The 12,324-nt window shown below is 38.9% G+C and overlaps 1 protein-coding gene across 1 annotated transcript in view; it reads right to left on the bottom strand.

Annotated features, from left to right (window-relative positions):
- The window catches only part of SKAP1 (src kinase associated phosphoprotein 1), a 489,348-nt gene that overhangs the window by 41,818 nt on the left and 435,206 nt on the right, over positions 1 to 12,324 (bottom strand). The window contains exon 11 of the mRNA XM_081971397.1: positions 8,826 to 8,935. Within this exon, the coding sequence (XP_081827523.1) occupies positions 8,826 to 8,935 (110 nt within the window). The remainder of the gene's footprint in view (positions 1 to 8,825; positions 8,936 to 12,324) is intronic.

Raw genomic sequence — 12,324 nt, 5'->3', positions numbered from 1 at the left:
TCTCCAATTCTCACAACTTTTTACAGAAGAAAAAAACCCCAAAAGATAAAAGATAAGCAGAAACAGCATCTTATTATACATTGTACCAACCATTTGTTCAATCATCTCTTTTGCCACTTTCTAATATATCAACAATTAAAATGATATTCCAGATATACCCGAGTCTTTCTGTTATTGTTCCCTTCCCCTTGTGCCCAGGAGGAGCCGCAGCCCCTCCCTCCTCCATGTCTTGTGTTTTGTCACCTTTTCACTACTTCTTATATTTCCGTCCTCTAGGAGGGCACTATATTTTTTAATGAAGGCTTCTGCCTCCATGACTGTGTTAATTCTAATTCTGTTTCCCTCCCAGAAGATCAGCATTCCTTCTGGCAATAACCATCTAAACCAAATTCCCTTATTATATAATTTCTTTGATAAGGAGGAATACTTCCTCCTCTTATCTCTTATTTTTTTTTTGGAATTTACTTAAGAATGGCAATTTCTTTATTTTTATATTTTAGTGGTTCCCCCCTGTGAGCCCCTAGAATCTCATCCCTCGTGGTCTTCCTAAGAAATTTAACATGTACTTCCCTTGGAACATTATGTGTTCTGGCATATACTGAATTAATCCTATAAACCAGATCCATATCCCACCACAACTGTTCTTTATCTCTTTCAATATATTCTGCTAAAATTGTACTCATAATATCCTTAAGATCTTCATCTTCTGTCTCCGGTAGGTTCTGGAATCTGAGAAAGAAGGACATTCTTTCAAGTTCTATCTTTGCCATAAAATTTTCCAATTCTATATTTTGGACTGCCTTAACCTCCTCCAGCCACACCCTCCTCTAGCACCCCAATTCTCTGTTTATTTTCTGTTATTTGTTGCTGCACATTTTAAAGCTCATCTCTAAAATCTGCTACCTCCTTTTTCAACTCATTTTGACCCTGCATAATAGCTTGAAACATTTGAGTAACAGATAAATCCTTTGAACTTTCTCCAGTCTTTTCTTGTAAAAATGATGAAATTTTTGTCTGTTGAATCGTTGGACTGGATACAGTAGAAGTTGGTGCCGAGGCTGCTTTGCCTGTAGGTGATTTTTTGGCGCCCATTGTCTAAGTTCAGAAAGAGTAAAGATCTTTTGCAAAAGAAATGGCCTCTGTGAAGCGCGCAGCCGAATGAGTCCGAGAAGACAGGCAAATCCAAAAGTGAAAATTAACCCTCTGTCACAGTTCCAAGCCAGGAAGTCACTCAGAAAAAAAAAAAAGAAAACCAAATAGTCCAAATCCAGAAAGACTACGTAATAGGAGAGGCTCCAAGAGTCCTTAAGGGGGGATAATATAAAGCCAGACTTTCTTCAAAGGTAGTTTCAAAAGGCAGACTTCATTTATAAGTGTGAAGAAGAAGAAGGAAGAAGGCCATCTTGGCTCCTCCCCGGGACCAGGAGCAGAACATTAAAAACTTCCATAAAACTTTCAAAATAACTCAGCAATCAGCTCTTGCAATTATGATATAAATCTTTTCACATAGTTAGTTCAAGTGGCTAATTCAATTTTTGCTCTCTATCTCCATTCCGAGATTGAGAGACTGTCCAAATGCCGCTTTGCCTGAGAGGGGTAGAAGGAAAAAAAACAACCCCCCTCCAATCTTCCTACTTCAAACAGATTGAATCCACAACTTGTAAAAAAAGCCGCTACTCGTCAGTTGAAAGCAATTAAGGAGATTGGAATGAATTTCTCACCTCTAGCACTTCAGCCGCTGCATGTAGTTAACTCTTTCCTTCCGGAATCCATTCAGCGAAGGTGCTGTTATGCACCCCCTACGCTCCCCGGCTCCTAAGGCGAAACTGAAGACCCCCCCACCTATACGGGGGGTTCCAGCAAGTGGCCCTTTGGCAGGTGGTCTCTCCAAGACCCCCTGTGCTCCTAAAAGGAGCCCACCGGAGAAGCGAACAGCGGACCAACACCGGTCGCCTTTGGAAACAGGAAGTCCTCTCCACAGTGACTTTAACTTTCAAAAGGTATAATGGTTCTTTTAGATGGAGACTGAATATGAAGTTGTTAAAGGAAATTATAATATAAAATAAAATAAAAACTCTTAACAATCAGAAAATTATCAAACCATGGTAGCTATATTCTAATTTTGCATTTTTTGTGTCAGTAATGCAAAATTAAAATCATCATTATAAGAAGGTACACTGTTTATGTCACATTAACATGGACAAATGACATCCAGATAGAGATGGAAAAAGTCAATATATTTCAGGATTTGAATACTTATTTTTTATTTAAATATTTATTTTATAAAATAAGTAATAATGCATTATTATTTTATTATTCCCAATTTTTTGCCAAATATAACTTTTATATCTTATACTTTGATTTGTCTTTAAAAATTCTACTATTTGGTAGAAAGGCAAGCATTAAGGATCAGAGGACTTGGGAAATATTTTTTTCTACCTGTCCTCAAATATTAAATATTGGATTGGATTCAGTTTAGTTAGAATGCATCCTAGCTCACTTAATGGTTTTTTTTTTTATTCTAACGAAATGGCTACATTTGGAATAATCTCCTTTTTGATACAGATGCATACTATTTAAAAGGATATTGGTATGATGTCCATTTTTAAGTCCTGGTATTTTGCGATTTTTTCATGTTCCTTCTCGTTGACCCTGCTATCACCTGGTATTGCGATGTCTATGATTGTAACCTTATTTTTCTCAACCAGTCTGTTGTTAACCATAACCAAGTTTTTTCACTGTCCACTTTATCTTTTATTTTTTCCAGAAATTGACCATGCAATGCTTTTTTCTGCCAACTTTCCATTCTTGATTTTATCACATCTTTTCTGTATTCTTGTTTCGTCTGTTGGGCCTTCAGTAGATTTTTGTTCTTTACTTCGATTAATAGATATTTTTGACTTTCTTTTAAATAATCAGCCAGTGCATGTTTTTCTTCTTCAACTATTTGCTTCACTTGTAATAATCCTCTGCCACCTGATTTTCGGGGTAGGTATAGTCTATCAGTGTCACCTGGACGTGGATGTAAACTGTAGATGTAAACTGTAGTGCATTGTCATTAGTTTCCTGGTTTTTCGGTCCAAAATGTCCAAATCAGCTTGTGTCCAGTTAACTATACCAGCTGTGTATCTTATAACTGGTATTTCCCAGGTATTTATGGCCTTGATTGTATTTCCACCATTTAATTTAGATTTCAAAATTTTCCTAACTCTGTTGGTGTACTCTCTCCTGACAATAGTTTTTACTTCTCCATGTTTGATGTTATCCAACTGCAGAATGCCTAAGTATTTGTAGGCTTCATTTTCATTGCATTTAATTAGTTGGCCATTGGGCATTTCAATTCCCTCACACGCAGTGATTTTGCCCCTTTTTATGGATACAGTGGCACATTCTTCTGTGCCAAACTGCATTGAAATATCGGTGCTGAATACTCAGACTGTGTTTGTCAGTGATTGGATTTCTATTTCTGACTTTCCATAGTTTCAAATCATCCATATATAATACATACGAATTTTTTTCAGCTTCTTTGGCTGTTTGGTAGCCTAATTTCATTTTTTTAAGATTACTGATAGTGGGATCATCATCATCATCATCATCATCATCATCATCATCATTATGGGTTTACATTAATGCTGAAAAGAAACCTTTCATAAAATCTAAAGTTATAGTAAATATACAAGGTTAATTTAGTCAGCCCCCCCCCCTTACTACATACCATATTTGAACAAGACTTTCCTATTTGCTGTTGAATCATAGCCAACTATGCCTCCCCCCCTTCTTTCCCATCCCAAAATCCCATCTCCCCATGGCTGATGCATTAAATGTCAGCCAGGACCTTAGCAGCAGACACATGCATTCCAAATAACACCAGATGGATTTTTATATTAGCTACTATTTCATGTTCAAGGCACAGCAACCGTACTGCGTTTTTTTAAAGAAAAGAAAAGAAAAAGCAAGCCTCGGCGCCTCTTGTCACACTTGCTTCGGCAAGATTAATTTTGCAAAATTAATTGGGACAAGATTGAGAAGGAAATTAAAATGCAGCTGAGTGAACAGGCTTTTCGAACACCTTCTTCTCTTCTTCTCCCAATCCACTTGCTTGCCACCCTCAGCAACCCCGCCAAGCTTTATTTTACCTTTGCTTCTTCAATAATCATAGGTGAGCACTACTGCCTCATAAAATCATTTTTGAAAGGAAAACACTCAGGTGCACTTAGTTATTCCCAATGAAGGAGGTGATAGAGCTCCATTCAAAGAAATTAAAACCAGGTCATATTATTGGGTGCTATGATAAGAAAGGCAGGAAGGCAACATGAAGACCTACAGTGTCTATTTCTCAACCTTGGTAAGTTTAAAATGAGTGAACTTCAACTCCCATAATTTTCCAGTCAGTTTGTTGAAGTCCACCATCTTAAAGTTACCAAGGCTGAGAAACATTGATCTACATGATAAAAATGTCTTTCTTGCAGCATTACGTTTAATATACAAGTTAATATTATAAATATGGGAGGGTTTAAGATTGCATTTTGTGATGACATATTCGTGAAAGTACATTTTGAATACAAGTTGAAGCTGGATTATTAAAAAGCATTATTTGAAATGGTTCATCCCCTGGAATTGTAAGAACTGTAAAATTGTTAAAATATTTCCAACAAGTAGTTGCAAGGATCCCAAAGAATAAGAAGCATTCATATCGATATTAATGAATTTAAGATGTCTTTGTTCCTCACAAAGAATTAGAGAGAAATACTTCTATCCTCTGTTACAAGATTTTCAATAAAACTTAAATGTCCCTCCTATTTTAAAATTGAGTAAATTTGGGAAACTATCCTTTTTTATTTAAAAAAAAAATGTGTTCAAAAAGTCACTGCCAACTGTGGCTTCTGGGCAAAATTCCACATTTGCATTTGAGCAACTTCATATAAAGTATTATAGAGAAATTTTGGTTTATGTGATATGTTGATTTTTGTGTCTGTGAGGTGGTATCTGCTGTAAAATTTCATCAAAATGAAATTTTCATCGAAATGAAATTAATGTCTCCTGGACAACCTGGCTACAATGTAAGGGAAAGCATGTAAAGAACAAAGAAGTACAACCTTACTCCAGCATTTTTAACTCTTGATGCCACTGTGCTATCTTTATGCACTGTAACTCAGTTATTAGCCTGTTACTTTGCTGTTGTGGATTGTGTAGATCAGGGGTGTCCAAACTTGGGAACTTTAAGACTTGTGGACTTCAACTCCCAGAATTCCCCAGCCAGCCTGGCTGGGGAATTCTGGGAGTTGAAGTCCACAAGTCTTAAAGTTCCCAAGTTTGGACACCCCTGGTGTAGATTAAAGAAGAATTATATTGTGGAATATTTATATTTTTTTTGCTATTTAATGCAACATTATTTCAAGGGTTCCTCTAGGATTAAGAAAGTTTATAAAGAAATGTCCTATCACCAAAATTTTGCAGCCATGAGGGGGGAAAGCAAATCTGTTTTTTTTATTTCTTTATTTATCTAGAGGAACTTCATAACTAAATGTTATGAAATATACTCCATACACTACATAGTACAAGGAAGAGAAAGTAGGATAGGCTTTTGAATGACTATAGAAGTTGGGTCACTCCATTATTTAGTATATCACTTTATTCTTCCCCATTCCCAGCAAAATACAAAGTCAATATATTATACAATAAAAGTCCCAGGAATCATACAAAATAAGAAAAAATAAGCTTATATGAAGCTTGCATTTCAATTTCAGCTTAGAAAATGTATAGCCCAATTGCCTTGATAGTACTGTGTAACCACATGCTGAGCTGAAATTTGTTCCAAACCATTGTTTTTATAAATGTGACTTCTTTAAGGTGCTAGCAAGTACTGGTCTACATTACAGTGTTAGAAAGGGCTTGAGGAAGACAGCCAAGACCCGTGATGGCGAACCTATGGCACGTGTGCCAGAGGTGGCACACAGAGCTGTCTCTGCTGGCACCTACACCATCATCCCGGGTCAGATCTCCGTGGCATTTTTTTCGTGAGCTTCTGTTTCCCTGCAAATGATGAAACAGAAGCTCATGAAAGAAAAAGATCTTACCTCTTGCCGCACTGCCCCACCTCCTGCCAGCCAGCTGGTCTTCGGATCTCTGCTGCGCCTGCACACATGTCCATGCATGCGCAGGCATGTTCATTAATGCACAGGCATGTCCATGCATGTGCAGGCATGTTCATTAATGCACAGGCATGCGCAGGCATGTTCATTAATGCACAGGCATGCGCAGGCATGCGCAGGCATGCACGTGTAAATCTTTCAATTTGGGCATGCACGTGCACGCAATTTGGGCACGGTGTCTAAAAGCTTCGCCATCAACGACCTAGACTCTAGTAATAGCAATTTATATCTTAACGAACTGACCTTTAAGACCAATCCTAAATCATTAGGACCAAAAAAACTTAAGTCTGGAACTTACTCCTCCTCAGTACAGAAGTGTTTCTTGTGTAGAGTCAGCTCTGAAGTTCCTACTCCTTTTCCTTGATTGCTTTGATATGAGTAATTACATAGGTCAGGGTTTTTATCATCTGATATCAAGCTTCTTGGAGCTAGATTCTTACTGAGGACACATTCTTCATTTGCATATCTGTGGTAAAGAAAGTACTTCATATTCCCACCAATTCTTCATCCTCCATTTCTGCAGTTTCTTGCTCCTATCTCACATCTGATCAAGCAGCTCAATTATCTATGTGATTCTTGAGTGATAAAACACATGCTCAGCCTACTATAGAGACAAACTATTGCCAGGCATATTTACATGAAACGAAAGAAGAATTTCCAGGAGCAACTTTCTGAACTAGAGAGGGAGATTTGGGTGTAGAAAGAAGAACAGAAAGACATGGGTGTGTTTATTACATACAACTATAGTTTTCAATATATTCTAGTTTCAAAAATTTTCCTTAATGATTATTGTGAGTCCATAGTAGGACTCATATGTATTGCAGATATTACTCATTTTACTTATTTACAGAACCCTCATGGCAGAAAACCACTAGCTGCAATCAAATAAGAAGGTTGCATCCTAGAATATAGTTTCCCTTTTTGATATCCTTCTTATGTTTGCCAACCTAGCAATTGATGAATATATTCCTCCACAAATTATGTGTGTTCTCTTTCATACTTCCCTTTCCTCAAGATCCCTAAATGCACTAATATTTATAAAACCAGTTACTTCTTTCTCTCCTGCCAAATTTTGTAACTATACACCTTCCCCTTCACTGGAATCCACATCTGTTTAGAGCTTAAAATGGTAACTGCACAGTACTGTTTATGCAGCAAGTTTATTAGCAGAGCTAATAAATTAGAAGAATGTCATGGGCAGCTGATGCAATATGTATGCCATCCCAAAATTATTGGAATTATCTCAGGAACTTTAAAATTAAATTGCATCACAGTTTGCCTGTTCAGAACAGCTGAAATCACAACCTGCTCTCTCATAGTTTGGATATGCCCTTTGTTTATCTTTTTGGTTTTGGCACAAAGCTATATGGTAAAACTGCTGCAGGTTCTGGGAGATTCCAACCTCCATGCCCTGAGGGAGGATCCTAGTTACCCAAATATTTGACACATAGTAATAAAGGACTTCAGAGAAGTTGAAATGTAACTGGAAGATAGAGGACATAGACACTTTCTTCTGCCATGATCAGATCACTTTCTTTTCAAATTACAGATGAAGCTCCCTTGAAATTCTGCAAGATCCATTAGAGGACACCATTTTTAGTGGTTACAATCCTGCCTTATGAGTTGATTTAGTTGGTGGTGCTGTGAGAATAGCAATTGAGCTTTTGCAAGGTCTATTGTGGAGTTCTCCAGTGTTTGATACTCTCACCTGTATTTAATCATGCACCACTGGAAGAAATTATTTGCTGATTCAGGGTGAAAGATCATTAGTATGCTGATAATGCCCAATTATATATTGCTAGATTGAGGTGGAGATGCTGTGGAAGTCATGCATTGATACCTGGAGAAGGTCAGGATATTACTGGGATAAAACAAGAGAAAGAAAACTAAACTGAAATTACGCTACTTGCTGCTAATAAACATGAAAGCATTTTTTAAGAATTGTCCCAGTAATTACTCTTGATATGGTAGTGTCACCAGCTAAGGAGTTGGTATATGATCTGGGAGTCCTTCAGCTGAATTAGCAGGTAGAAATTACGGTGGTGGTGGGGAGAGGGTTTGCTCAGCTCTAGCTGCTTGCATCATTAACACCCCTACTTTAATCAAGATGACTCATGCCCTAATTATCACAGCCAGACACTATAATGTATTCTATATGGGACTGCATTTAGAGATAGTTCCAAATGTAGTGGCAAGACTCCTGAAGGGACAAATCAATTAGTGTAGAATTCAATGTATTCACTGTATTTAGTGTATTCACTGAAATGGCTCCTAATTCGCTTTTAGGCTTAATTCAAAGCACTTATCATCTTTTTTAGGATCTTCATAGCACTGCTTCATATTATATCATGCAACATCTACCTAACCAGTGTGAACACCTAGAGAGTGTCTGCTGACAGCCTCTCACTCTGTGAGAGTATCTGTGAGTAGCTCTAACTCTTGGGTTTGGAAGAGAGAATTGACCCCAACTCTGCTAGTATTTAGAAAGACAATTAAAACTAGGTATTCTAGCAGGTATTCAGCTCCTAGTTTGTCATGGTGTATTTTTTATAGCTATTTGTTTGGACATTATATTGTGATTTTAGCTATGTGTAGTGATTGTGTTATTTGCCTCCTAGCTGATTTCAACAACTTATAAATAAGACAAATAAATACATAAATAATAGTACTTACCTTACTAATAATGTATATCAAATCTCCCCTTTGAAAGGAAAGTTCATCTGGGTGCCCCCCTGTGCAGCTCCATAGACTTTGATAATAATTTGCATAATGCCTTATGAATCCTAAGGGAGAAATTTCATTGCAAAAGTTATTAAACAGTTTCTGAATTCCATTCAAGGGGTTTACAGAAATACAGACAGGACAAACAGAATTAAACATTTTGTTTAAAATGCGCGCATGCACGCACACACACACACACAAACACTGTAGTCCTCGACTACACAATAGAGCCCAAATTTCCATTCCTAAGCAAGATAATTAAGTGATTTTTTTACCCATTTTATGATCTTTCTTGTCACAGCTGTTAAAATAATCATTGAAGTTGTTAAGTTAGTAACATAGTTATTAAATGAATTTGGCTTCTCCATTAACTTTGCTTGTCAGAAGATCACAAAAGACTCAGGACATTGAAACAGTCATAAATACATTTCAGTTGCCAAGCATCTGAATTTTGATCACATCACCATAGGGATGCTGCAATGGTCGTAAGTGTGAAAAATGGTCTAAGTCACTTTTATATATACTGTAAGTCTCTCTCTCACACACTCACACACACACAATTGATAGTGAAGATCAATCAAGATTATTCTAATTATTGGACAGGCTTTACAAGTAAAGATATTTTTTTTAAATGTAGGATGTATGATAAGAATATATGAATGAAAATAGTTTTCTTTTGAATTCTATTTATTTATTTATTATTTATTATTCGTATTTATAGACTGCCCCTTCTCCCGAAAGGGAATTCTAGGCAAGATTAGATATGGGTCTCAATGCCAATAGGTATTTTTCCACAGCTAGAATATTGAAATTATATGCATTTGTTTATCTCTATTTATCAGATTCTGTCCATAGGTTTTCAAGTTTATCTATGCTATAAGCCTGTGGTGAGTTCCTAACCTGTTTACTACTGGTTCGCTGAGAGAGCACTGACATGGCTTTCTCCTGGTGTCATTTTGCTTAACCAGTCACTTTTGGGAGGGTTTATATACAGATCTGCCTGGCAGTGAACTACTAAAGTCCAAATACTTTGAAAGAGGAAAGAGTCAGGTGACTGTAAGCAACTGGTTTGTTTTTTTGGAGGTCCTCAGAAATGTATTTAGTTTGAGCCATGACACACTTCTTCATATTTATGTTGTGAAGATCAGGCTTGATGTTACATCCAGAATTCTGTTCTTTAACTAAGGCAGGTCCTCCTTTGGTTGAAACATTTAAGTTTAATTTTCTTTTCAAATGAACTGATAATCCTAGAGGTTTATAAATTTTTGCCACACCCAAATAGGTAGCTTTGGATTATCTCCTCAATAAATAAATGGGCAAGTACAATATTTTTTATTCATCTGCTTAATTGGGTCCACTTAATTTTAGGATTATGTTTTCGATCATATTCAAAATTCAAAGGGTAAACAATTTTTTAAGCACCACTGTAACTGTCCAGTGGAACCACAACATAGGGGAAGACAGAAAGCGCATTACCCATTTTGAATTGGAAGAAAAGAACATCGTAATAAGAAAAAGGGCGTTGGTCCTTACCTGAGACGCCTCTTCTCCTAGGGTGGAGGCAGTGTCCAGGCTGGGTTAACCTTCATCCACTCATCTTGAGGACTGAGTCTGGTAAAGTTGTTAAGCCATGCCCCTATTGTTAGGCAGACCCAGCTTTTGATGAAGAAAACACCAGACCCCGTGTGTCATCGTTCTCAGTTGCAATATACCTGTACTCCGGCCATCCAGTTGAACACTCCTGCTGAGGTACTAATATATAGATCAGTCGCATAAATCGCTCCCCTGACCAACATCACCATGTAGTGACCAAGACAACAACTTTTTTTTTATTTTTTTATTTTTTATATATTTCAAAACTGTAACCAGCAAAAACTGTAACAAGCAAAAACTGTAACAAGAAAGGCTAAACAAGGATCAATTTCTGTCCTGGGAGGGGCTGGATGCTGCCTCCACCCTAGGAGAAGAGGCGTCTCAGGTAAGGACCAACGCCCTTTCTCCCTAGTGGTGGAGGCAGCATCCAGGCTGGGATGTACCAAAGCTGTAACTGTCCCAGGGTGGGTTTAAGACTGTTGCTGTGAAGTCTCAGCCCTAATCACTGACGGTAGCACCCTGAAACCAAAGGCTGCATCTGCTGATGCAAAGGAATCCGTTTTGTAATTCTTAATAAAAGCATTAGGTGTGGCCTAAGTAGCAGCCCTGCATATTTCCTGCAGGGAGGCCTGAGCCGCCCATGCTGCTGAGGTGGGCGCGCTCCTTGTAGAATGCACGGTAATTTTACCCAGCACTTGTGAAGATTGGAATTGGTAAGCCAATGAAATACAGGCCCTCAACCACCTGCCTATGGTGGGGGATGTGATTTTGCTGCCTAAGGAAGCTGGCTGGAATGACACAAAGAGAGCGTCAGATTTCCTAATTGCAGACGTGTGTTTCAAATAAATATTGAGAGCCCTCCTTACGTCCAAGGTGTGCCACTTATGTTCCAATGGGTGCACAGGATGGGGACAGAAATTTGGTAGGACAATCTCCTGCATTCTGTGGAAGCAGGAACACACCTTGGGGACGAAGGAAGGATCCAAGCGTAAGACCACCCTATCTTGATGGAAAGTGCACAAGTCCTCCTTGGCTGAAAGTGCCTGCAACTCTGAAATCCATCGAGCGGAAGTAATGGCCACCAGGAATGAGACCTTTAATGTCAAGAATCTGAGAGACACATTCCCTCAGAGGTTCAAATGGAGCCTTAGTTAAAGCGTCAAATACTTTGGTAAAATCCCAGGATGGGTACTTGTGGACTGCCGGAGGCTTGAGATTGGACGCCCCTTTAAGAAAGCGGCACACCGTAGGCAGCTAAGCCAGTGAAGGAGAACCCCCACATGTCAAAACAGATGATATGGCTTCCACTTGCCTCCGGATGGTATGGGGCGCTAACCCATTGTCCAATCCATCCTGCAAAAACTCAAGAAGTTGAGGGATTGTGATGTCTTACCGGAACACCAGGAACAGAAAGATTTCCAGTTGGCGTCGTAAATTCTGTCGCTGGACGGTTGCCTAGCGGCCTGAATCGTCTTGATGACCCTGAAGGAGAAATTGTCCCCCCCTAGGACACTCCGCTCAAATGCCAGGCAGTCAACTGGAACCACTGAGGATCTGGGTGCTCCAGTGACCCCTGACTGAGGGAGATCCTTTCCTGAGGAGTCCTCCAGGGTCTGTCCACCGAAAGTGTCTGCAGGTCGGCGAACCAAGCTCTGCGTGGCCAGTGTGGGGTGACCAACACCACCTTGGCCTTCTCCATGAGTATTTTCTGGATTACTCTGGGAAGGAGAAGCAGTGGGGGAAAGGCGTATAGAAGGCCAGGAGGCCATCTGCATCGCAAGGCATCCACCCCTTCCGACCGATGTTCTGGGAACCGAGTGTAAAACTGCGGAAGCTGGCTGTTGTTGGGGGTGACGAA

The sequence above is a fragment of the Natrix helvetica genome (assembly GCF_964273705.1).
Source record: "Natrix helvetica genome assembly, chromosome: Z".
Classification (NCBI taxonomy): domain Eukaryota; kingdom Metazoa; phylum Chordata; class Lepidosauria; order Squamata; family Natricidae; genus Natrix; species Natrix helvetica.
This window is presented reverse-complemented; position numbering and strand designations above follow the sequence as displayed.